Below are 25,835 nucleotides of genomic sequence, written 5' to 3' on the forward strand. Positions count from 1 at the left end.
TTGTGCTTGCCGTACATGCAGACAGACCAGGTTCTTGGCTCTCTAACTCCTAGCCTGACTAACACAGCCAGTGCAGAGTCTCCCTATATCTGGGCTTGGCCACAGCAGTCATGGAAGAACCTGCTGACTTTGTTCCAATACTAAGGGTCTGTCAGCGCTGTGATCCCACCTTCGCTCTAGCTCTGTTTAAACATGGTGTAAGGAGGACGGTGATCAATTGTTCTCCATGTCCACCAGCACCAAGGGTAGGACAAGAAATAATCAGCTGAGTTTGCAGCAAAGGAGATTTAGGTTGGATGTTAGGAAAAACTTTCCAACTGTAAAAGTTGTTAAGCACTGGAGAGGCTGTGGGATCCCAATCCTTGGATAGCAAGAAGAGGTTAGGCATACACCTCTCAGGGACGGTCTAGGTATTTTAATCCTACCTCAGCATGGGGAGATGCACTAGCTGACCTCATGAGGTCCCTTCCTGCCCTATATTTCTGGGATTATTTGGATTTTCTTAGCAGGATCTAGCAGGTTTCTCTGACCAATGTGGACATGAAGTTTTTTCTGAGAATCCCACTAGCTGCGCTGCACAGTGGGCTCTCCCAGTGTCTAGTGTAGAGCATGGTTCCATAACCAGGTTCTTGGATAAAAGTCTCTGCTGGCAGTCAGGAAAACCATGCTAGAACTGTGTTCCTAGTATGCTGGTTCTTGTCGCACTGTCAACAGGGCCATAGAGTCCACTGTCCCAGAAGCAGAAAGAGATTTTCTTCCCTATTTCCCTTAACCTTGCAGGGGGGTAGTACAGATTGAACCAGCCCATAGGAATCGAAGGAAAGGTAATATAGTAAATTAGCACCTGGTCACATCAGGCACTGAGGAATTTGGGGCTCTCTGTTCTCTTATTTCATGAAGTTGAATAAACTAAATGCCTTTTTCTGTTGCTTTGTTTTTTGCAAGGCACCTGTAAACTTTTCTTTTCCTTGTTCAGGATAGAATATCAGGCTAGTGTGACCCCTGGTGGTAGTGGTGTAGCACCACATCTTCAAACTTAGCCCTAACGATAGCTTGTGCACCTAACTTAAGCCCACAAATACCTATTTCAAGACCCTAAATAGGGATTTAAATGTCAAAATTAGAATTTAGATGCGTAACTTTAGGCACCCAAATTTGAAAAGGTGTCCCATGCCCAGATTTCCTCCACTTCTTGGGCACACATGTTGATCTGCTTTGGCAGCGTGATTTCCCCTCTCCCTGACCCCCAAAAACAAAAGCCCAAGGCCAGAGGAGAACTCTTTCCTTGAGTGGTGTGTGTGATGCCAGTGACCCAAAACTAATGAGCTACTTGGGAATTGCCTACTATCCTTGTCTTTTTTCCTGCAGGCTGATTTGAACACCAACATTGAAGATGAATCCAGATCTTTCTATGGTGTTTCCAGCCAATACGAAAGCCCAGAAAACATGATCATTACTTGCTCCACTAAGGTGTGCTCCTTCGGAAAGCAGGTGGTGGAGAAAGTGGAGGTAGGAAGAGAAGGCAGCAGAGCCCTGAGTGCAGAGTACTCTGGGGTGCAATTCAGCCCTTGCATGTCCTTACAAACCCCACCCGTGCCTCTGAGGGCAGAAAGTATCCCCTTGTCAGGGAGGTGGCTTGGAAAAGGATTGAAAATCAGGAAGCATCGGTCTAGTGCAGTGTGTCAGACATGCAGGGATGGGCCTGATCCTGCCTGTAGTGTTGCCCCCTCACACAATTTTATCACATGTCTTGCAATATTTGGTGTTTTTCTTAAAGTGCCAGCTCCTGGAGTCCAGTGATTGAGAGAGACTCAGCTTTCATTGTTTTAAACAATGAAGTTCCCAGCCCTCATAGTTGAGGAGAAAAGCTTGAAAATGTGACCTCTTGGGGCTTACAAACTAGAAGGCAAATAGAAAGATCCCCACATTTATTATTATTTTTATAGACTCATGATTTTTAAGCCAGTCTTTTGTGATTTTTATGGGGCTTGAGTCGGGATTTTTAAACACATGGCTCTTGCCTGCTCAGTGTGTTCAGCTGGCCTGCAGGATGATTCTCAACAAAGATAGAATATATAGACAAAGGAAGTTTCTAACCCATATGTTTACAAAGATAAACCTTTACTGACAGATAATGCCACCCACCCAGGGTGAGTGTCTAGGCCAATCCCTTCTGCTCCTCATATAACCGCAAGCTCTGACAGGAATAGGTGCTACACTTTTTTTAAAAGTGCAGCAAGAACGGCTGCTCTTCACCGTGTCTGCTGAAATCAAAAGCAAATCTCTGGCTAGGGGCCATCCCACTGCTCGGGGCTCAGCAGAGATTGGGAGCCTCATGGCAATCTCAAAAGAGGAGAGAAGAAGCAGCACCTCCTCCTCCTCTGAATTACTGTTGCGATGGGGGTGCCGGCACTTGGGGGAGGAGATAGGATTCTAATGGGAAAACAAGATGAAGGCATATGGGGAATGCAGAGGGTTGCTAAGAAGTGATAAACTCCCCTGTCACTTCAGTTTGGGGGAAGTTTACATGTACATGTTAGGGGGGAGGGATAGCTCAGGGGGTTTGAGCATTGGCCTGCTAAACCCAGGGTTGTGAGTTCAATCCTTGAGGGGGCCATTTAGGGATCTGGGGCAAAAATTGGGGATTGGTCCTGCTGTGAGCAGGGGGTTGGACTAGATGACCTCCTGAGGTCCCTTCCAACCCTGATATTCTATGATTCTATACTGGAGCTAAAATGTGATAGTAATGAAAGAGTTCCACAAATGTTTAATCCCCATTTGCTAATCTGGGCAGCATGGTCTGGTAGGTAGAGAATTGGACTGGGACTCAGGGTGTATATTCCTAGATGTGCCGTTGCCTTCCTGTGTGATCTCAGACAAGTCACAACCTCTGGGTGCCTCAGTTTCTCCATCAGTGAAACAGGAATAATGCTACTGAGCTATCTCACAGAGGCATTGGGAAGCTTAAATCATTAATAGCAGCAGAGCACCCTGAGGTCCTTAGCTCGAAGGTGCTATAATAGTGCAAACTGTTATTACCACAGTAGATATTACCACAGTAGATATGTTCCTTTGCTTTTCTTTAAATAATCAAAGCAGGAGAAATTTGAGAGCTCAAGGAAAGCTACTTCAGAGTGGATGATTGTAAGGAATGATGAATGAACTAATGTTAGTAAAGCGATGTGAAAATGCATGTGGTTATTATTATTTTAACTATCAGTAACATTAATAAAAACAGTGGTGACCCTGTGTGCACCTTTTCTCTTTTACACTATAGACGGAGTATGCTCACTATGAAAATGGACACTATTCCTATCGCATCCACCGCTCCCCTCTATGTGAATACATGATTAATTTCATCCATAAACTCAAACATCTCCCAGAGAAATACATGATGAACAGCGTGCTGGAGAACTTTACTATTTTACAGGTGGGGGCACTGAATTGTTTTTATTGTTGCCTTGAAATATTTAAGCCATATCCAAGAGTCCCCAGCTGCGAGTCAAAGTTTTCCACATACAGCTCAATAGTTAATTTTATTTAGTGTCAGTTGCGTCTCAGCACCCCTTACAGAGCTACGCAGAGTGCAGTTATTCAGATAAATAGGATCAGGAACACAGGGAGAAGAATGAGAGGCACGGGCAATGGAGAGAAAGGAGAGATGAAGAAGGTTTGAAAAGGGAGAGTAGATGACGCCAAAAAGTTGTGCCAGATGTGAAGGCAGAAGTTGCAATAAAGAAGACTCCAGTACCAACAATAGACAGAGGGTGAAATAATTGTCCCTGCTCTGGCCCCTTTACTCTGGGTTGATTTATCGCGGCTAGTCTAGACGTGATAAATCAACCCCCGAGCGCTCTCCCGTCAACTCCTGTACACCAGCTCGGCGAGAGGTGCAGCAGAGTCGATGGGGGAGCAGCAGCAGTCAACTCACCGTAGTGAAGACGCCGCGGTGAGTAGGTCTAAGTACGTCGACTTCAGCTACGTTATTCACGTAGCTGAAGTTGCGTAACTTAGATCGATTCCCCCCCACACAGTGTAGACCAGGGCTATGATTCTATGATCTGCCAGCGTGAGGATTTAGCTTCTGACCCTCCTGGCTCCTCACAGAGGACAGAACAGGGCAAAGGTCTGCTGTAGAACACAGCCACTAAGGGAGCTGTGCTGGGAACTCCAGTACCAACAATAGACAGAGGGTGAAATAATTGTCCCTGCTCTGGCCCCTTTACACCATTTAAGAGGGCCAGCGCATCATAAAAAAACCCTAAAAGCCCTGGTTGTGACTGCAGGAAGATTACTCCAGTTCATGCACTGCTGAAGACAGCCATAAAGCTGCCTTCCCAGGACCCATCCCAAATCCTGGCATAAACAGCGGGACAGGAAGGGGCCTGTTGCTGCAGAGATTCCATGCAGCACTGCAGCCCATAAGGCAAGCCCTGGGTTGGGAGGTTGCCAGAGCTTAGGCTCCCAGAGCTGTCCAAATTACACTTGGGCCCTTTCCAGCCCCTGGCGCAGCCAAGAATTAGGAGGGTGCAAGGGTGGTTTAAAGCCACTCTGGACTGTGAGCTCTGTGCTGTGCCTCTTTAAGGCACAGCATGGATTCTCACTCACTACATCTGTGAAGGATGCTCCTGTGGCTAATGCCCAAGATTGTGAATCTGGAGGCCTGGATTTTGTTCCTGGCTTTGCCCTGGAAATCCTGTGACCTTGGTCAAGTCACATCACCCCTCCGTAGCTTATTTTCCTTATCTGTAGGACAGGGTTAATGCCATTTCTCTACCTCACAGGGCCTTGTGAAGCTTTAGTCCTTCACAGTTGTATCGAGCTTTTAGATCCTTGGAGGAAAGGTGCTTGCTGAGTAAATGCCAAGTTTTGTTATAGATGAAAATGAGCAGAGAAGGGAGGTGGGGCAGTGGAGAGGGACGAGGTCTGTGCGCCATAGTTCATGCTGACGAGCACTTGTAAATGCTTTCCAGCGCACCTCCTTCCATCGCCTTCTCCAGTGTCCCTGTACATCTACAGATGCACTTGCCCTCCTTCCCATGGGGTTTTACAGTCTGAATAATCGTAGGTACTCCCCCACCTCCCACCACAGACAGCTATATCTCACGTAGGCCAGCAAAGCCTTTCACATCCTGCACTGGTAATCCTACAGCCTTGGCTCCTAGCGTACAGTCTGAGAATTTTCTACCCTCCCCACCTTCTTCCACTTGGGTGTGAGGGGTCTCTCGTGGTACAAGGTGTTTTAACCCTTTGGCTCCCGGGGCCAAATAGAGACAAGTCTCAATAAATTCTTCCAGCCCCCTCCTGTGGTTTTCACCAGCTTAGAGTCCCTCTAGACGTAGTCTCTTACGTACCATCATGTAATGCATGCTCTGCCTTATGCAACACTTCTGAATGTGGGTCTCTGAGGCTACGGGAGTCTAGCTGGCTGCTACCTCCCTGGAGCACTTGGATGCCCGCTTCCAGACTTGGGCCTGGCCAGTTCCCATCTCTGAATCCCGGACAGAGGGCAATGGTTAGTTCAGCCACAAAGGTAAGCATAAGGCATGAAAATAAAATAGAACACAACAAAATCAGCTAAAAAATTCACAAATTAACAAATGAGCTCCTTCCCTCCTGGAGCATTGTCTCCAAGGGTGGCCATGCTCCTCGTAAGGTACAGGCCCACAATTGGTCTGATAGCAGATCAGCCTGGAGTACTGTGACATCCTTGACAGATCAAGGAGTAACGGTCTCAAGTTACAGTGGGGAAGGTTTAGGTTGGATATTAGGAAAAACTTTTTCACTAGGAGGGTGGTGAAGCACTGGAATGGGTTACCTAGGGAGGTGGTGGAATCTCCTTCCTCAGAGGTTTTTAAGGTCAGGCTTGACAAAGCCCTGGCTGGGATGATTTAATTGGGGATTGGTCCTGCTTTGAGCAGGGGGTTGGACTAGATGACCTCCTGAGGTCCCTTCCAACCCTGATATTCTATGGGTATGTCTACACTGCCCGCTGGATCGGCGGGCAGCAATTGATCCAGCGGGGAGGTTGATTTATCGCGGCTAGTCTAGACGTGATAAATCGACCCCCGAGCGCTCTCCCGTCAACTCCTGTACACCAGCTCGGCGAGAGGCGCAGCAGAGTCGATGGGGGAGCAGCAGCAGTCAACTCACCGTAGTGAAGACGCCGCGGTGAGTAGGTCTAAGTACGTCGACTTCAGCTATGTTATTCACGTAGCTGAAGTTGCGTAACTTAGATCGATTCCCCCCCCCCCCTCCCAGTGTAGACCAGGGCTATGATTCTATGATCTGCCAGTGTGAGGATTTAGCTTCTGCCCCTCCTGGCTCCTCACGCAGGACAGAACGGGGCAAAGGTCTGCTGTAGAACACAGCCAGTAAGGGAGCTGTGCTGGGAACTGTGGGATGCATACAACAATCGCTGTCAGCGATCAGTCACGCAGGCTGCAGGAGAGTGATTTTGCAGCGTAGCGGAGATTATTGAGGGGCTGGGATGGGGGAGGGGTCGATGTAGTAAGAAAAGTAACAAGCAGGAGGCTGTACGAATGTGTAAATTCAAGTAGGCAACTCACAGGCACCTTTTGCTTACATCTTCTTGGTGTGTAAGTTAAACCCATTCCGCATTGCTTACCCCCATTCATCCACCAGTAAGTGAGCATTGGGAGGTATAAGGGAGTCGATCTTACATCCAGGGGTGGCAAATTGTATGGGCCCATGGTGCCCAGGCTCCAACAATATTCAGGGCCCGGGGGCCCGGCTCCACCAATGTTTGGGGCCGGGTCTCTCCCCAGGATCTGCCTGCTGACCACCACCCCCACCCCCCGCACCCCTCTCGAGTGTCCCCCGGCCCCCACGTGCTGCCCCCACGCACCTCCCCTGGCTCCAAGAGCGTCCCTGACTCTCCCCTGCAGCTCCATGCTGCCTCCACTCTGCTGGCTTCTGGCATCAACTGCCGCCGCAGGGTCCTAGTGTCCGACATCCGCTAATGCCAGGGCAGGGTGCCCTGACCCTGCCCTTCTGCCTCGGACCCTTCCCTTTTCCATTGGGACCCTCTAGCAAACAGAGGGTCCCCCGCCCACAGTCACCGCTCCTGCCCTACGCTGGGCAAGGGGCAGCTCCATCCCCCACCCCCAGTGAGGCTACAGTGAGGGGCAGCAACAGGGGAGGAGGCGCACATGTGATGGAAGCTGCCCCCTCCCCCCCCGGCACCCACCAAAGGGGAGACAAGGGGGCTTCCTGGATCTGAGATGGGGCCCTAGGATCACATGCTGTGACAGTGGTACGGGGTGAGTGTGCTGCCAGAGGGGAGAGGGGGGCCCCTCCCCCAGAGCTACTGCTGCCGGCGGGGAGAGGGCTGAGGGGCGTCCTCCTCTCTGGCCCCAGCCCCGGGGCAGCCTGCCTGCACCCAAAACTCATCCCCAGCCCTGCCCCACCCCCGAGCCCACACCCCCAGCCGGAGCCCTCACCCCCTGCACCCCAACCTTCTGCCCCAGCCCTGAGCCCCCTCCTGCATCATGAACCCCTCATCCCCAGCCCCACCCCACAGCCATCACCCCTGCACCCCCTCCCACCCTCAAACTGCCTCCCAAAGCCTGCACCCCCTCCCTTCGCACCCCCTCCCATCTCCAAACTCCATCTCAGAGCCTGCACCCCTCACCCCCTCCTGCACACCCATCCCCTGCCCCAGCCTGGAGCCTGCACCCAGCACCCAAACTCTGTCCCAGAGCCTGCACTCCTCACCCCCTCTTGCACCCCCACCTGCTGCCTCAGCCCAGAGCCTGCACCCAGCACCCAAACTCCCTCCCAGAGCCTGCACCCTCCACGCTTCCTGCACACCAATCCCCAGCCCAAGGCCTGCACCCCAGACCTCCCCCCCCCACCCAAACTCCCTCCCAGAGCCTTAGGCAGGTGGGGGGGCGGAGTTGGGGGGGGGTTCTGGGCACCACCAAAATTTCTACAAACCTGCCACCTTGCTTACATCTCAACTGTGAATTAGGCTCCAAGTCTTGATGTCCCCTCCTACCGCACTCCTCAAGCTACTAAGAGCCCTCTTTCACTGGCATCAGCAGACCTTTCCCTTCAACACCCTCTCAGTGCTGGGGAATTCTCAGTGTAATTCACCCTTCGTCACCCCTGGGAACAGTGACATCTGCTGGCTCCAAGGACACACGGCTGCTCACTGCTCCCAGTCCCGACAAGACTTTCTCCCCCTTGCTTGGTGAGTGCTTATTATTCACTGGCCACATATTTCCATTCTTTATGGTCCTGAGGAGGCTTCTCCTCCTGTGCTTTCACTGCATCTCAGTCCTCACGTTGTGAGAAAGCGCCCCCTGTTGGTACCAAGCAGATGTTTCATTACTGGTGTTTGGAGACAGCCCCAGTTTGGGGTGTCATTGCTGAACTGTGTATCTTTCCTGTTGTTCATTCTGTGGATTATGTTTAACACTGGATACGTTCAAAGGTGTTAGAATATTTACAAGTTGAGACAGAAAAAATAGCACTTGCTTTCTTTTCTCATCTGTCTAGGTTGTGACGAACAGGGACACTCAAGAGACCTTGCTGTGCATAGCGTATGTTTTTGAGGTGTCAGCTAGTGAACATGGTGCCCAGCATCACATCTACCGGCTGGTGAAGGACTAGAGATTCTCTGCCCAGGAACTGCCTCCATGAATGTATATCTGAGGGAAACGCCCGTGCCTAACCCCAATACCAATCCAAAAAATAAACTGCAGACATGGTGTATTTTCAGAAAAAAATCTTCGAGCTAGTTTGTGATTGCAAGTGTAAAATAGTGCAGCGTCATGGGCTTGTGTAATTGGGGAAAAGGCTTGAAACAAAGACATTGAAAACACAACATCACACCACACCACCAATCTCTGTTAACTGCCCCTTTGGGTTCCATGTTATTTGGGGCAACCAAGCCGCCGAGCAGCTCAAGGATAATAGGATGCAGATGCACATCATACACACGCTCATGTGCACAGACATACAGTCACAGATGTACACCTGCATGCTTGCACACAGTCTCATGCACTGGGTCACAAGTACAAGTTGAGTCCGATGTATGCACATGCCTGGTCATGTACACATACACACAGTCATGTATGTATTCCCAGGTCCACGTGTGCACTCCAGGCCAGCACACTTGCCCAGAGACACATTTGCACAGTTAAATGGATGCAAGAATAGAGATGTGCACAATAGACGTGCCCAGGCAAAAGCATGCACACAGCAATGCATGTGTGCAAGCAGACACATACACACATAATCACGTATGCAAGTGGACTCATTTGCACACGCACAGTCACACATTTCTTCTAATTAGGCTTGTCTGAGCACCAAGCTTGCTCAGGTCTTCTATACAGTACTAAGGGAAGTAAAGCTACCCTACCAAGCTGGGGTTGTGTGAATGACACTTTCTTCTTTCTGAGATGTTTTCTTTCCTTTGAAGTGCAGCTCTGCTCAGAAAAGTGAATGTGTAAAACCCCGTCTTTGTACTCAGTAGATCTGCTCCCCGTGTGCGTTCAGAGTCACATCTGCTGGCTGTTCGGACTGAGATAAGATCTTTCTTCTTTTCACTCCTGTTTGCCCTGCACAGCCAGTACAGCTCAAGGAGCAGGAGTCTGACCCTTCTCGTGCACCAGCAAAACTATGGTTACGAAGCCCCAATCAGTTACCCTTGTTTCATTCCAGGCAGTGGGGTTGCACACAGGTCACTGAGGGCACAATTTGTCCAGCCAGCTCCTTATTATTGGTGATGATGCTTGAGAAGAATTAAAACCCAGCTGGGCTTTCAGAGACCCAGCTGAGTTTGCGGAGCAGGCAGCTGGAGAAATCTCTTCTCCCCTTGTAAACTGCCATGTGCCCTGGCTTCAGTGAGCGATGATAAACATGGAGCCCCACGATACCATTGTGATGGAGTCCCTTGTCGGAGAAGAATCAGCGAGACAGGTCTAGCTGTGAGGTATTGGAAGAGACGTTTGCGCTGCTGTTGGGGAGTGGGGTATCAGATGTCCAGGCAAAGTGCCTCAGAACACATTTTACAGGTGCTATTAACATCAACTCTTTCTTGAAAAATAACAAAAGACCGTAGTATCTTACACATTTGTTTCATACACTTCCATCCATCAGACTCTTGGCATATGGAAAACTACTGTGTTCTAGCCAACAGGAGCACATGGGAAACCAAAGTGACCTGACCCAGGGTCTGCACGGCATCAGTGTTGCTTGGGCAGCAGCTGCTGAGCACTACAGAGGTAGGGCACTGCCCTAGCTATATCCGGAGCAGTGACACAAGGGCTTTCTGTGGCATTTCCAGCCTGTGTTTTAAGGGAGTCTGCACCACGTTCTGGAATATTGCAAAATCTAGCCTATTCCACCAGGCCCTGTGACATTCACAAAAGTTTCTTTCTAGATTGCCTTTCACTAATTGCCAGCTGACACTGCCTGAGGGTGAATGAGCTCAACTGAAGAACAACAGCCAATGGCACTGTGTGCGTAAATAGAAGCTTTCTCCTTCGTTTGACTCATTCAGCTGGTCTATGAACACCACACACCTGCATTTCTGAATGGATCAGGAGGCAGCTGATACTCAAGCACAAAGTCCTTAAGGCTGTGTCTGCACTAACATTGGCCTCAAAATCTCCCATTGGTGCAGCAGTAATGGGAGAACGTTCTCTGGTGTTTTAACCATCACGTCACCTAGGGACGTGATCGTTAAAACCTTAGAGCAGGTCCCCACTAAATTGTAAATTAAAATGTCCACAGCCAACTAGGAGGGTGGTGAAGCACTGGAATGGGTTACCTAGGGAGGTGGTAGAATCTCCATCCTTAGAGGTTTTTAAGGTCAGGCTTGACACAGCCCTGGCTGGGATGATTTAGTTGGTGTTGGTCCTGCTTTGAACAGGGGGTTGGACTGAATGACCTCCTGAGGTCCCTTCCAACCCTAATATTTTATTATTCTATTCTATGATTCTATAATGTCCATACCATCACTCTCCCTGTTGTTGGCACCAGTGGGGCTGAATGTGTGCTAGGAACAGTAGAAAATCTTCTGGAAGATGCTGGCATCTACAAGTTCGTATTTGCACACAGGATTCTGAGGGGCAGGGATGTGAGAAGAAGTTCAGAAGAAAGGACAGTGGAGTTTGCTTTGAAAAAGAAACTGTTGAGCTGCTAAGCAAAGCCAGGGTTACTGACACTTTATCATCACTACAAATTTGTATTACAGTAGGTCTATGGGCCCCAGCTGAAACTGGAACCCCACTGTGGTAGGTGCTGTACAAATACCTAAGAGCTTACAGTCTGAGCAGACAAGACAGACAAAAAGTGGGAGGGGAAACAGCAGCACTAAGGGGTCATGCCTTAAAATTCAAAATGTACGATGGGCATAGAGGAGTTGTCATTAAACTCTTCTAGTTACTGGGGTGGGCCTGTGCTATTGTGAAGCTCTCAGAGTGCTTTAAAAGCAGTAACCAGCTAAATCTAACCTAGTGAAGTAGGTAAATATTATAATCCCCATATTATAGGTAAAGAAACTGAGGCCTAGTCTACACAACCTTGTAGTTGTTTAAGTAAAGATGTGTTTTAAACTGATTTAATTACATTGGCACAAGTTTGGGTGTAGATGCTCTTATGTTTTAAAAAAACAGATTAAGCTAAGCTGCAATAAAAGCATCTGCACCCAAACTCAAACCAGTTTAACTAAATCAGGTTAAAAACACCACTTTAATTAAACTGCAGTAAGTTTGTGTTGCATGTCTTATCTACTTACTTAAGGGACTTTCCAACGATCCCACAGCAAGTCAGCAGCAAAGATGGGAAAACTTAAGGCAGACCTTAAGCATTTAGAAACATACAGTAACATCAGTGGAAGTTTAAAAGCACACAATTGTTGCAAACATGGCCAGCTGCCAGTATGAAAAACCTAGAATTGTTTTCCACCCTGTCCTTAGCCCTCAGAAAAATAGTAATTCAATAGTTTCTAAATAGCTACTACTTTCTTTATAACTTGCTTGATTACTACTACTAGTGACCTCTACTATGGTTTTGTGCTCACCTTTCCCAGCAAGCCCATGTGGGAGCTAGTTCTTTAAATCTGTGGGAGATAAGCAGCTGCAGCCCTAAAGTAGCCATTTTAGTAACTGAATTTTGTAGGCTGTTTTTCCCCCCTCTTAGCTAACAGGTGTTTTTAGCTGCAATCTTGTTTTTCATTGATTTGCCTTTTCTCTCATTCTTGAGCAAGTAGCTTCAAGCCCTAGTAGGTTAACAATAATCATGGAGAGAAAGTCTCAAAGTATCCAAAGAACAAAGCAATGAGGAGAAATAAGCAGCAAGAATCAATTGCTCAAATCAAATAAATCAGTCAAAGCTGATCAGGTTTTTTTAACCAAATTACTCAAATAGTGGGCAAAAAGAATGCAGTAGCTCTAATGTACCTTGATTGTAGTAAAGTTTTGCTACCAGACCTCACAAAATGTGATGTGAAAGATCAATTCAAATTTGCTTGGATATTAGAAGTTATCTGAAAAACTTGCTGAAGACCCGTAATTAAGGGGCATGATAAATGGCAATATATTAACCATGGGAAGGGTGGGTACTGAGGAGATCAGTGTTAGGTCTACTCTCATGTAACAGCATGATTAATGAGCTGGAAGAGGGAGCAAACAGCATGGTAATTAAATCTGCAGATGGTACTAAAGGAGGTATCCCCAACAGTGCAGATATAGGGACACCAATGCTTCTGAGCTATGAATAGTGACTTTAACCCCATTGAAGCACTAGACTGGAACCTGGAGAATAGATTGAAAGGTTAGATTTGAAATATGATTTTAAAATGTCCTTAAAAAACAAGGACAGATGGCAGCTGAACGGTACATTAGCAGTTTATCAGGACGGCACACAATGCGAAAGCCAGTGTATGGAGGAAGGAGGTATTTTCTATATGTTTAGGGGCGCGCACACACACACAAAATGACTAAACTGCAGTTCCCTCCAGACCCCAATATGCAATATGGTAACAGTAGAGTAAGTTAATACACCTTGCAGTGTGACCAGCTCAATAGATGTGTTGTACTGCTGAGGATGAAGAACCCACCCTCTGCAAAAGACCTCAAACCAGACCTCAAAGCACAGGAGCATGTTACTGATCCCAGGGATTGTCATCTTATTTGGGCCCTCCTACTTAGGGCTGGATTGTGGCTAGTTCCTGCATGGCATGCAAGGGGAAAAGAACCCTTTCCCCCTTTTTGTGTCCCCTGTTGCAGGTGCTGCTCACAGTCCCAGTCCCTGAGCTCAGATAAGCACAAGGTTTATGCAGGGCTGGTGCTGCTAGCCACCTTGGCAGTGGGCAGAACTGGTTGGCTGTGGAGTGGAGCATATGTTGCACCCCTGGGCCTATGTAAGAACAAGCAAAAGACAGAACTAGAACACACAGCCTAGTTTTAAATTCCTAAAATTCCAGCATTCCATATGTGCAGTGTTCAGCTACAGCTCCATTATTGTCCATTAGGTGTCACCGCTACCTAGTCTAAATTTCAAAATACAAATTGAGGGGAGGGGAAGTAGTTTTCAGTGAATCTCAATTGTAGTAACACTTCAGTGGACAATAAGTGAATTGTCTGTGGAGAAGCCTACCTATTTTTAATCCTATGAGATCCTAAATCCTCACCCATAAACCACAGCAAGTAGCAAAACAACCATGCTCAGCTAATGGCAGATAAAGATTAAACCCTGAGAGATTATTTTTCCTGTTCAGTAAAGCATGGATTTATAAATATGAACTTCCAGCATTCCTGAAATATTTGCTCAACTTCCCCTGCCACTTCCTAAATCCTTCCTGCCAGCCTGCACTGAAAGCTTAAATTCAATTTATTTTAATGTCCTTGTTAACATTTTTTTAATTATGTTTTTTGTTGGAGGCAAAAGGAGGGGGTGGGGTCAGTCTGATAGCCCTGGAGACAGTTTGATATTTTCTGCATGCACAGAAAAAAAAAAAACCCACTGACAGCAGCCGTGCAAGATTCCCTCTCCACTAGGTACCTCAACGCCCTTCTGTTAGGTGCACCTACACTGGGTGACAGGCCCAGGTTTACAGTGGTGCCAGGCCCATGCTCAGAAGGGGCCTTGGCCTGCTCTGCTTGCACTGCGCCCCAAGACCCCGCCAGCCCGCTGGCTCCCCACTGCCCACCACTTGCTCCTCTTGGCCTGCCCATTGGCCGGCCGAGGGCTCCTCTCTGCCCCCTGGCCCCACCCCCCGGCTCCCTCAGTGCGCATCCAGCTCCAGGCAGTCTCTGCTTCCCACCACCTGTGGGGCCCTGCCTGTCTCCCTGGAGCTGAGCCGCCTGGGACTGGTGCAGAAGCCTGGCCAGTCTTGGCCAGTTTGGGGGTGGGGGGGGCAGTGTCTGGGGCTTGGCTGGGCCCCTCTAGGCAAGTGTGTCTTAGGGAGCCCAGCTGGGGCAGGTCCTGGCCTGACTGATTGTGCCACTCCCGAGGGTCTGGAGTGATTCCCCGCCCCGGGACCAGCCCTGGCTGCGCTGCCAGCTCAGCCTGACAGACATAGTCACCTCCCAGCAGGGCCCCGGTGAGTGTGGCTGGGGGGCAGGGCGTGGGAGAGTGGGCCTCTAGGGAGCCTGGGGGGTGCTGAGCTGTGAGGGGGGTGGGGAAGATGTGTGTGTTGGGGCACTAGGCAGTGGGGGTGGGCCACTGTGCGTCTGCAACTGCCCCATTGCCCCGGCTGGCCCCTTGATCTGGGGACTGACCTCCCTGCGCCATGCTCCATTGCCTCCATGGAGGCCCACAAATATGTTTGGAGCTGGCCCAAAAAAGGTTAATCCGGCCCTGCTGGGCGAGTGTGCTAGTGTAGCTAAACGGGTAAGAATCCCTACAAACCTTAAAAGTTCACATTGCAAAACACCAAACAACAGCATAAAATACAACCCGACTGGTGGTCATGGTGCAATAGGATGACATTAAAATCCAAGCGTGTGGAAGCATGCTGAGGAACTCTACTAGACATCAGGCTAGATTGTACGGTCCACATATGGAAGGTGCCATCCATGCAGACGGCCCTCTCCCACGGTGGGGTTTGTAAGCCATCTTTGTGGCACCATCCCCTTACCCTAGCCCATAGACCCCTAATGCCTTGGGGTCAATGATCTGGGTCCAGGAAGACATGCGTTACCCCTGCCCCCAAATCCAGTGGAAAAACCAACAGCAAGTTCATGCTGCCTGAGGCTGCAATAAATTTTCCATCTCACAGTTCTGGGGAAACTCACCCTTACGGATGGGCTCCAGGGGCGGTGCTCTAACAGAGCTGTGCTGTTGGGGAACCGGGAAGTGGCCTGGGGTGGGAGGGGCTTAGGCTGGACTAGAAGAACTGTGTCCTCTTGCAGATCTGGTGAGATCGATGCAGAACCACTTCGGGGGCTGGGCCCCCTTCTGGGGTGGAATGATCTCTGCCCCCATAGCCTCTTCTCGCAGGTATTAAGCCCAGCTTAATTAAGGCAGAGCAAGCTACAATTCCACTGAGTACAAAACAAAACCCTCTAAGAAATAATCACTGGGGCTTCAAAAAGAACTACACAACGGTAAAGGTATGGAGAGAAAACAAAGCGGCTTTGCTGGAAATGATTTATTATCCTTTACTTGAATTACAGTAGAGCCTAGAGGCCCCATGCTGCTAGGTGTTGTATTTACACATGGAAAGAGGCAGGCTCTCCCTGGAAGAACTTATTGCATAAATAGAGAAAGACAAAGGGCAGGAGAAAGATGATTATTATCCCATTTCACAGGTGTGACACTGCGGCATAGAGAGAATAAGTGATTTGCCCCCAGGTTACAAAAGGAAGCTACAGCAAAGCTGGGAATTGAACCTAGATCTCCTTCGTACCAGTCCAATGCCTTAATCATAGATCACCCTTCACTTGAAATTGAGTTGGGTAAAGACTAGCAAAGGAAGTAGAGAAGCAGATTATATTAATGCTATAGTTAATGGGCATGAGACACGTCAGAGGGGCTGTTACATATACATCAGGACAAAAAGAAACATGAGAGAATCACTATGCAAAAATCCACCTAGTGGATAATGAGTACTTGTGGCACCTTAGAGACTAACCAATTTATTTGGTTAGTCTCTAAGGTGCCACAAGTACTCCTTTTCTTTTTGCGAATACAGACTAACACGGCTGTTACTCTGAAACTAGTGGATAATGGCTCCATTAGCAATAACCAGCAGGGAGTAATAAAGGAGAAATCATTCCAAACAATATTTGATCCCCCAAACGTATGGGCATAGCTTTTCCAGAGCGTAGACAATGGCGTAACATTCCTTTTCGCTGATTGACCAGTGGCTTTCCCTCTCAGACAGCTTCTTGCTGAGAAACACGACAGGATGGAACTCTAGATTCGGTCTTTCCTGCATTAAGACTGCTCCCACACCACGCTCAGATGCATCTGTGGTTTCTAGGAAAGGTTTGTCAAAGTCTGGGGCCCTTAGCACAGGGTCAGACATGAGTGTCGCTTTAAGCTGGTTAAAGGCCTTCTGACACTCTTCAGTCCACTGAACTGCATTTGGCTGTTTCTTTTTGGTTAGGTCTGTCAGTGGGGCAGCGATTTGGCTGTATTGCGGTACAAATCACCTGTAATATCCGGCCAAACCTAAGAAGGATTGGACCTGTTTCTTTGACTTTGGGACAGGCCACTTTTGGATAGCATCCACTTTTGCCTGTAGGGGTTTGATATTTCCTTGACCCACCTGGCGTCCAAGGTAAGTCACTCTGTTTAGGCCTATTTGACACTTCTTAGCCTTAACTGTTAGTCCTGCCTCCCTTATGTGCTCAAAGACTTTTTGTAGATGTTCTAGGTGTTCTGCCCAGGAATCCGAAAATATGGCCACAATGTCAAGGTAGGTGACTGCATATTCTCCCAATCCTGCTAGGAGACCATCTACAAGTTTTTGGAAGGTGGCGGGTGCATTCCGCAGCCCGAAAGGGAGCACATTAAAATCATATGGCCCGACATGTGTGATGAGGGCTGACCTTTCCTTGGCAGATTCATCTAGCAGTACCTGCCAGAACCCCTTGGTTAAGTCCAAGGTAGAGATGAACTGGGCCTGTCCCAGTTTCTCCAATAGTTCATCTGTGCATGGCATTGGATAATTGTCAGGGCGAGTTACAGCATTTAGCTTATGGCAGTCCAGGCAAAAACGCATCTCCCCATCTGGTTTGGGAACTAGAACCACTAGAGATGCCCATGCACTGCGGGAGGGGTGGATTACACCCATCTGTAGCATATCCTGGATCTCCCGTTCTATAGCAGTTTTAGCTTGAGGAGACACCCAGTAAGATTCGGCTCTGACTGGGTGAGCATTACCTGTGTCAATAGAGTGGTATATTCTGCTGAGGCCTTGCCTTCTCCATCTCCAGTGCATGCTTCCTCTGCCTCCACCCTGGCTTTTTCTGCCTCCACAGCTCTCTTGTGGGCAGCTTCCTCTGCCTCCACCCTGGCTTTTTCTGCTTCCATCTCCAAGCGCCTTAAGGCCATCTGTCTATCATGCTCTTTTAGTTTCTCTTCAGCTTTAAAATCTGCCAGCTCTAGTTTATTAGCTGCTTCGCTGGTAGTCATTTTCCTGCTTTCTTGTGCTTAACTCTAGCTAAACCCAAGAGTTAGGGGGGGAAAAAAAAACAACTTGTGAATTTCCCTGCAGGAGGTTAACTACCTTGCCTTTAGGTAGAGAAAACTCCAGCTCAAAAAAGAAAAATCCTTTTGTAAAAAAACTAACACCTCTGTCTCCAGGCAAATAGACAGAAAACCCTCTAGCTGCTCCCAGCTTAAAAAAAACACCTCTTCAGATCTGTGCTTTTGGTTCAAAATGATCTCTGGTTCAAAATTAAGCACAAGAAAGTAGGAAAATGAATACCAGTAAAGCAGCTAATAAACTAGAGCTGGCCAGATTCGAAGCTGAAGAGAAACAAAGAGCACAAACAAAAACCTTCCCCTTCCCCTTCCCCTTCCCCTTCCCCTGCCAAGATTTGAAAGTATCTTGTCACCTTATCGGTCCTTTGGGTCAGGTGCCAGCCAGGTTAGTTGAGCTTCTTAACCCTTTACAGGTAACAGGATTTTGCCTCTGGCCAGGAGGCGGCACCCCCCTCACAGATCCAGCGGAGATGTGCGGGAGGGCCAGGGCCTTCTACGCAGGCCTGTTTTCCCCAGATCCGACTGATCCTAACGCTTGCAGAGTGCTCTGGGACAAACTCCCGATGGTCAGCGCAGGCGACCGAGACCAGCTAGAGCTGCCTCTCACTCTGGCCAAGTTCTCGGAAGCCCTCCGCCGCATGCCCACCAATAAATCTCCGGGCATGGATGGGCTGACCGTGGAGTTCTACCGCGTCTTCTGGGACATCCTCGGCCCAGACCTAGTGACCGTCTGTGCCAAGTATTTTCAGAGCAGGGTCCTCCCTCTTTTGTGCAGAGAAGGGGGACCTCCACGATTTACGAAATTGGCATCCCGTCTCGCTCCTCAGCACAGACTACAAGGTCGTAGCGAAAGCCATCTCGCTGCAGCTAGGGTCCGTGCTGGCGGACGTGATCCACCCAGACCAGACCTACACCGTCCCAGGCCGCACCATCTTCGACAACCTGTATCTGGTCCGGGACCTCTTGGAACTCGAGTGTAGGGATGGTCTGTCGTTCGCCCTCCTGTCCTGGATCAGGAGAAGGCATTCGACAGGGTGGATCACGGGTATCTCCTGAGCACTCTGCGAGCATTTGGCTTCAGACCCCGGTTTGTGGGTTTTCTCCAGGTGCTGTACGCCTCCGCAGAGTGTTTGGTCAGGCTCAACTGGACCCTGACCGAACCAGTCAGCTTCAGGCGAGAAGTACGGCAGGGGTGTCCCCTCTCGGGCCAGCTGTACGCTCTGGCGATCGAGCCCTTCCTCTGTCTCCTCTGCAGGAGGTTGACGGGGTTGGCGCTGCGGGAGCCGAAGCTGCAGCTGGTCCTGTCGGCGTATGCCGACGATGTGCTTCTCGTGGTCCAGGACCCGGGAGACTTGGCACGGGTGGAGGCTTGCCAGGCTGTTTATTCGGCAGCCTCCTCCGCCCGGGTCAACTGGGTCAAGAGCTCTGGCTTGGCGATAGAGGACTGGCAGCAGGCGAGCTCCCTCCCACCCGTGCTTCAGGCCATCCGGTGGAGCGCGGGTCCGCTGCTCTATCTGGGCATTTACCTTTCTGCCACGCATCCATCTCCGCCGGAGAACTAGCATGGTTTAGAGGGCAGGGTGGTAGAGCGGCTCCGGAGATGGACAGGACTATGCCGGTGTCTCTCCCTTCAAGGGCGGGCACTGGTGCTTAATCAACTAGTCCTGTCCATGCTCTGGTACCAGCTCAACACCCTGGTCCCGGCCCCGGATTTCCTGGCCAACCTCCGGACGTCGATTCTGGAGTTCTTCTGGTCAGGACTGCACTGGGTCTCTGCAGGGGTTCTCCATCTACCTCTGGAGGAGAGATGGCAGGGCCTGAAGTGTCTCCGCACTCAGGTCCATGTCTTCTGCCTCCAGGTCCTGCGGAGGCTCCTTTATGGTGCAGGTAGTCCGGCGTGGAGCATACTAGCGCACGCCTTCTGCACCACTTCCGAGGGCTCTGATATGACCCGCAGCTCCTTTACCTCCATCCGAGAGGTCTTCTGCGAGACCTCTCCGGGCTGCCGGTCTTCTACCAGGACCTCCTCCGGACCTGGAAACTGTTCACAGCGACCAGGTCCGTGGCGGCCTCCAGGGGGGAAGATCTCCTTGCGGAGCCCATGCTACACAACCCCCAGCTCCGTGTGCAGGTGGCGGAGTCCCCCTCGGTGTGCCAGAGGTTGATCCTGGTAGAAGTTACCAGAGTCGGAGACCTCCTGGACTACGACCGAGGAGACTGGCTGGATCCCCTGATGCTCGCTCAGTGCATGGGGCTCTCCAGATCTCGTACTCCCCTGTGCGTACTTCAGGAGCTGAGGGCTGCTTTGCCGCCCGCTGCTTGGGTTTACCTCGACAGGGTCCTAAGAGAGGGCATGCCCTGCCCACCCTCCACCCCTCCGGACCTTTTCATCGGGCCCCTGCCCCGTGGACCCAACAGACCCCACCCCACCCCTTCACCGTGAGCCGGCTAAGCGAGCTGCAGCTGGTCCGGTTCCAGACCGCGCCAAAGAAACGCTTGTGCTCCACACCCTTCACGTCCTCACCCTCGCGTCCCGCCCTGACACAAAGTGGCGGGACTTCCTGCCACCTCTAGAGGGTGCAGAGCCCCGGTGGGCCAGCCTATACTCCACCTTAGTCCCAAGGCCCGCCGGGGATATCAGTTGGCGGCTCCTTCATGGGGCCGTGAGCACGGGCATGTACTTGGCGCGGTTCACCCCAATCCTGGACACCTGCCCCTTTTGCGGCGTGAGGGAAACCCTACCTGGAGTGCGCCAGGCTGCAGCCCCTATTCCGGCTCCTCACGAATATTTTGTTAAGATTTTGGTTGCACTTTTCCCCTCACCTCCTTATCTATGCACTCCTTGTCCGTGGCCCCACTAAGTCACAGGACCTCCTGGTCAACCTCCTCCTGGCTCTGGGCTAAAGTGGCCATCTATAAAACCAGGGTGAGGAGGTTGGCCGATGGAGTCTCCTGTGACTGTGGGGCCTATTTCCGATCCTCTGTCCGTTCACGCCTCCGGGCAGAGTTCCTGTGGGCAGCGTCCACTGACTCCCTTGACGCCTTTGAGGAGCAGTGGGCGCTGTCCGGGGTTCTCTGCTCGGTGTCCCCGTCAGGTTCCCTTCGTTTGACCCTTTGACTGCACTCCTGTCCCTGTTGTTCATTAGTTGTCCCCCGTAATTATTTGGTTTTCCAGGTCCTGTGGACCCCCCCCCCCTTAGGCTGGGGGGGGATCCTTTAGCAGTGGGCGGGCTTTACCTGCCCACTTCCTGGATCCCAATAAGGCCAGGAGGGATTTTATAGCACTGTATACAGAAAGGTGGTTACCCTTCCCTTTATATTTATGACAGGGCGTACCATGGATTTATATACCGGCATTATATTTACTGTCTTATTATCTGTCCCTTTCCTAACAGTTCCTAGCATGCCGTTAGCTTTTTTAACTGCTGCTGCACAGTGAATGGATGTTTTCAGAGAACTATCCACGACTCCAAGATCTCTTTCTTGAGTGGTAACAGCTAATATAAATCCCATAATTTTGTATGTATAGTTGGGATTATGTTTTCCAATGTGCATTACTTTGCATTTATCAGCATCAAACAAACCACTCCACTGTGCACACTTTCCCCCCTGAGGAAAGAATGAGAGAACAAACATGTGACAGACATTAGTCATGTTGTTTAATCACTAATGGGAAGTGCTTAGATTCTATGGTAATGAGCATGGTGAGGCCTGGCTTCACATGTCAGTCTTTATTACTGAAGATCTGGAAGATGAGGTGATAAAAAGCAAATTAATTGTGCAGGTGCTACTGATTTGGGAGTGGCAAAGGCCATGGGGGACAGAGAAATACACAGGGGAGCTACCTTGGTGAAACAGGGAATAATTACCTCCTCCTGCAGAAATACCAAGAGGGTGAGACTCTGGAGGGAGGGGAACTCAGAGATTTTCCTTGCACTTTGTGGTGCTGGGATTTGTTTGTTCCAGCCTGTGGAATGGGTAGTGGGTCCACCTATGGAATCATGCAGATCTCCTAGCATTACATGGGTTTCTGCCAGAGCTCTGGGGATGTCCCCCTGCCCCATTTCTCCACTCCAGTTTCCTGCCAAGGTTTCCCCTAGATGCCATGGTTGCAGTGGGGATCACAGAACAGCTAATGCAGCATCAGGCTATATGAAGTTTTTGCTGCTTTTCCACTAGCATCCAGGCTGGATGAATCTAACTCCATGGAGAGCTCTCTATTGGGCCTAAGGCATCCAAGAGAGGTAGTTGTCTCCCTGATACACAGAAGCAAGGAGATATAGTTAGAGGCTCCCCTCTGGCTTAGAATAAAAAAATATTACAGGGTCTGTCAGCAGGAATAGCAAGAGAGACTGGAAGTGACAGCAGCCAACAGGTTAGCAAGGAGTTTGCCATGTGATATGGCAGCGTAAATGCCAGTGCAGAGGAGGGCCATACCCATCAGGCCTGCTGATTTCATGTAGTAGGCAGGCAATTGCCATTCTAATTTAGCACTGGGGAGCTTGCATCCTTAATGCTGGGTTCAGTTCTGGGCTCCTCAGGACCAGGGAGCTAATGGGGGCTGGAGGGATATTTTTGTGAGGAGACATTACAAGACTGCCCAGTTGAGCTAAGCAGTAACTGGGGGTGGGGGTCGGGTTCCCTGTCTCCAATACCCGGAGTGTGTTAATACCCAGGAGCCAGAGGGGTTATTAAATCATAGGACTAAGGGACCTCGAGAGGTCATCTAGTCCTGTCCCCTGCACTCATGGCAGGACTAAGTATTATAGACTATCCCTGACAGGTGTTTGTCTAACCTGCTCTTAAAAATCTCCAATGATGGAGATTCCACAACGCCCCTAGGCAATTTATTCCAGTGCTTAACTACCCTGGCAGTTAGGAATTTTTTCTAAATTTTTTCTAAACCGCCCTTGCTGCAATTTAAGGCCATTTGCTTCTTGTCCTATCCTCAGAGGTTAAAGAGGACAATTTTTCTCCCTCCTCCTCCTAAAAACCTTTTATGTACTTGAAAACTGTTATGTCCCTTCTCAGTCTTCTCTTTTCCAGACTAAACAAACCCACTTTTTAAAATCTTTTCTAATAGGTCATGTTTTCTAGACCTTTCATAATTTTTGTTGCTCTTCTCTGGACCTTCTCCAATTTGTCCACGTTTCCTGAAATGTGGCGCCCAGAATTGGACACAATCCTCCAGTTGAGGCCTAATCAGAGCGGAAGAATTACTTCTCGTGTCTTGCTTACAACACTCCTGCTAATACATCCCAGAATGATGTTTGCTTTTTTTGCAACAGTGTTACACTGTTGACTGAGATTTAGCTTGTGTTCCACTATGACCCCCAGATCCCTTTCTGCAGTACTCCTTCTTAGGCAGTCATGTGTGCAAGTGATTGTTCCTTCCTAAGTTCAGTACTTTGCATTTGTCCTTACTGAATGTCATCCTGTTTACTTCAGACCATTTTGAATTTCAGTCCTATCCTCCAAAGCACTTGCAACCCACCCAGCTTGGTGCTGTCCACAAACTTTGTAAATGCACTCTCTATACCATTATCTAAATAACTGATAAAGATATTGAACAGAAGTAGCCCAGAACTGATCCCTGTGGGACCCCACTTGTTATGCCCTTCCAGCGTGACTGAGAAGCATGGATAACTATTCACTGGGAATAGTTTTCCAACCAGTTCTGCACCCACCTTATAGTAGCTCCATCTAGGTTGTATTTCCCTACTTTGTTTATGAGAAGGTCATGCGAGACCATATCAAAAGCTTTATGAAAGTCAAGATATACCATGTCTACCACTTCCCCCCATCCACAGGGCTTGTGTTACCCTGTCAAAGAAAGCTATCAGGTTGGTTTGACGTAATTTGTTCTTGACAAATCCATGCTGACTGTTACTTAACACCTTAGTGTCTTCTAGATGTTTACAAATTGACTGCTTAATTATTTGCTCTATTATCTTTCCCAGTACAGAAGTTAAGCTGGATTGGTCTGTAATTTCTCTGGTTGTCCTTATTTACCTTTTTATAGCTTGGCACTATATTTGCCCTTTCCCAGTCTTCTGGAATCTCTCCTGTCTTCCATGACTTTTCAAAAATGATTGCTAATGGCTCAGGTATCTCTGCAGTCAGCTCCTTGAGTATTCTAGGATGTATTTTATCAGGCCCTGGTGACTTGAAGACATCTAACTTGTCTAAGTAATTTTTAACTTGTTCTTTCCCTATTTTAGCCTCTGATCCTACCTTATTTTCACTGACATTCACTAAATTGGGGTTGGACTTGATGACCTTCTGGGGTCCCTTCCAACCCTGATATTCTATGATACATTAGACATCCAATCACCACCAACCTTTTGGGTGAAAACTGAAACAAAGAAGTCATTAAGCGCCTCTGCCATTTCCACATTTTCTGTTATTGTTTTTCCCCCATCATTGAATAACAGGCCTACCCTGTCCTTTGTCTTCCTCTTGCTTCTAACATATTTGTAGAATGTTTTCTTGTTACCCTTTATGTCTCTAGCTAGTTTGATCTCGTTTTTGTGCCTTGGCCTTTCTAATTTCGTCCCTACATACTTGTTATTTGTTTATATTCATCCTTTGTAATTTGACCTAGTTTCCACTTTTGTAGGACTCTTCTTTTATTTTTAGATCAATGAAGATCTCCTGGTTAAGCCAGGGTGGTCTTTTGCCATACTTCCTGCCTTTCCTACACAGTGGGTTAGTTTGGTCTTGTGCCCTTAATGATGTCTCTTTGAAAAACTGCCAACTGTCTTCAGTTGTTTTTCCCCTTAGACTGCTTCCCATGGGATCTTACCTCAGCTCCCTGAGTTTGCTAAAGTCTGCCTTCTTGACATCCATTGTCTTTATTTTGCTGTTCTCCCGCCTACGATTCCTTAGAATCATGAACTCTACCATTTCATCACTTTCACCCAAGCTGCCTTCAAATTCTCAACCAGTTCCTCCTTATTTGTCAAATCAAATCTCTCCCACAGTAGGTTTCTCCACCTTCTGAAATAAAAAATGGTCTCCAATACATTCCAAGAACTTGGATAATTTGTGCCCTGCTGTGTTATTTTCCCAACAGATGACTGAGTAGTTGAAGTCCCCCATCACCAAGTCCGTGCTTTGGATGATTTTTTTAGGTTATTTAAAACAAAGCCTCATCCACCTCTTCTTCCTGGTTAGGAGGGCTGTAATATTACAGCACCCTTGTTTTTTACACCTTTTATCCTTACCCAGAGACTTTCAAAAGTCTCTCCTATTTCTGTCTCAACCTCTGCCCCCACGTATACATTTTTAATATATAAGGCGACACCTCCTCCCTTTTTGTCCTGCCAGTCTTCCTGAGCAAGCTGTACCCTTCTATACCAAAAAGAAAAGGAAGACTTGTGGCACCTTAGAGACTAACCAATACAGACTAACAGGGCTGCTACTCTGAAACCTTCGATACCGATATTCCAATCATGCGCATTACCCCAGGAGGTCTCTGTGATGCAAGAAATAGAGCAGCCTGAGGGCTGCCCCTGTGCTATGGGTGTGAAGGAGGCTCCAGCTGGCGGGAAACCTTTCCCCAGTGAGTGAGCGCTGGGGGGAAGATGGCCAGCCCAAAGCCCTGCAGCAGAGGCAAGGGAAGGAAGCGGCTGAGGGGCCTTGGCAGGCTCCAGTCCCTTTCTGGCGGCTAAGGGGGCGGCGCCGAGCCTGGGACAGGCGACATGGGTCGGAGCCCGCTGCCCGGCTCCAGACTCAGGCCGGCCCCGGCGTCAGGCAGCAGCGAGCCCGGCCCCGCAGGGTTAAGCACACCCATGCCCGGGGCCGGCGCTCGCAGCTGCCTGCCCGTCCGCAGCCGCGGGGAACGCCCGGCCCGCCGAGACCCCCCCCCTCCGCCCGCCCCCGGGAGGGGCAGGGGTCACGCCGCTGGCCCCCCTTCTCCCCGCCCCCCGGGGCCAGAGCGCGGCGTCCCTCTTCGCGGGGCCGCAGCCGGCGCCTGCTCCCGAGCAGCAGCAGCAGCAGCAGCGCCCCCCAGCTCCTCCCCGCTCCGCAACCCCGGCCCCTCCCCCTGCTTCCGCTGGCAGCAGCCGGAGCCCAGAGCCGCGTCCCGCGGTGCGATCCCAGCTCCCCCAGGACCCGGCCCAGCTCCCCGCCGGGACCCGGTG

At 49.6% G+C, this 25,835-nt stretch overlaps 2 protein-coding genes across 11 annotated transcripts in view; both read left to right on the plus strand.

Moving 5' to 3' along the window:
* The window catches only part of TEAD4 (TEA domain transcription factor 4), a 58,852-nt gene extending 50,094 nt beyond the window's left edge, over positions 1-8,758 (plus strand). For 5 of the 6 annotated variants that reach the window (XM_073314109.2, XM_073314158.1, XM_073314119.2 and 2 more), the window contains 3 exons: positions 1,369-1,509; positions 3,278-3,430; positions 8,524-8,758. In XM_073314109.2, the coding sequence (XP_073170210.1) occupies positions 1,369-1,509; positions 3,278-3,430; positions 8,524-8,637 (408 nt within the window). In that variant the 3' untranslated portion in view covers positions 8,638-8,758. The remainder of the gene's footprint in view (positions 1-1,368; positions 1,510-3,277; positions 3,431-8,523) is intronic. The other variant, XM_073314138.1, reaches the window with a different exon arrangement.
* Positions 8,759-25,458: 16,700 nt separating this feature from the next.
* TSPAN9 (tetraspanin 9) overlaps positions 25,459-25,835 on the plus strand; it is a 275,804-nt gene continuing 275,427 nt past the window's right edge. The window contains exon 1 of one of the 5 annotated variants that reach the window (XM_073314292.2): positions 25,459-25,832. In XM_073314292.2, the coding sequence (XP_073170393.1) occupies positions 25,485-25,832 (348 nt within the window). In that variant the 5' untranslated portion in view covers positions 25,459-25,484. The remainder of the gene's footprint in view (positions 25,833-25,835) is intronic. The other 4 variants (XM_073314272.2, XM_073314331.2, XM_073314301.2 and 1 more) reach the window with 4 other exon arrangements.

Source organism: Lepidochelys kempii, chromosome 1, assembly GCF_965140285.1.
Source record: "Lepidochelys kempii isolate rLepKem1 chromosome 1, rLepKem1.hap1, whole genome shotgun sequence".
Classification (NCBI taxonomy): Eukaryota; Metazoa; Chordata; order Testudines; family Cheloniidae; genus Lepidochelys; species Lepidochelys kempii.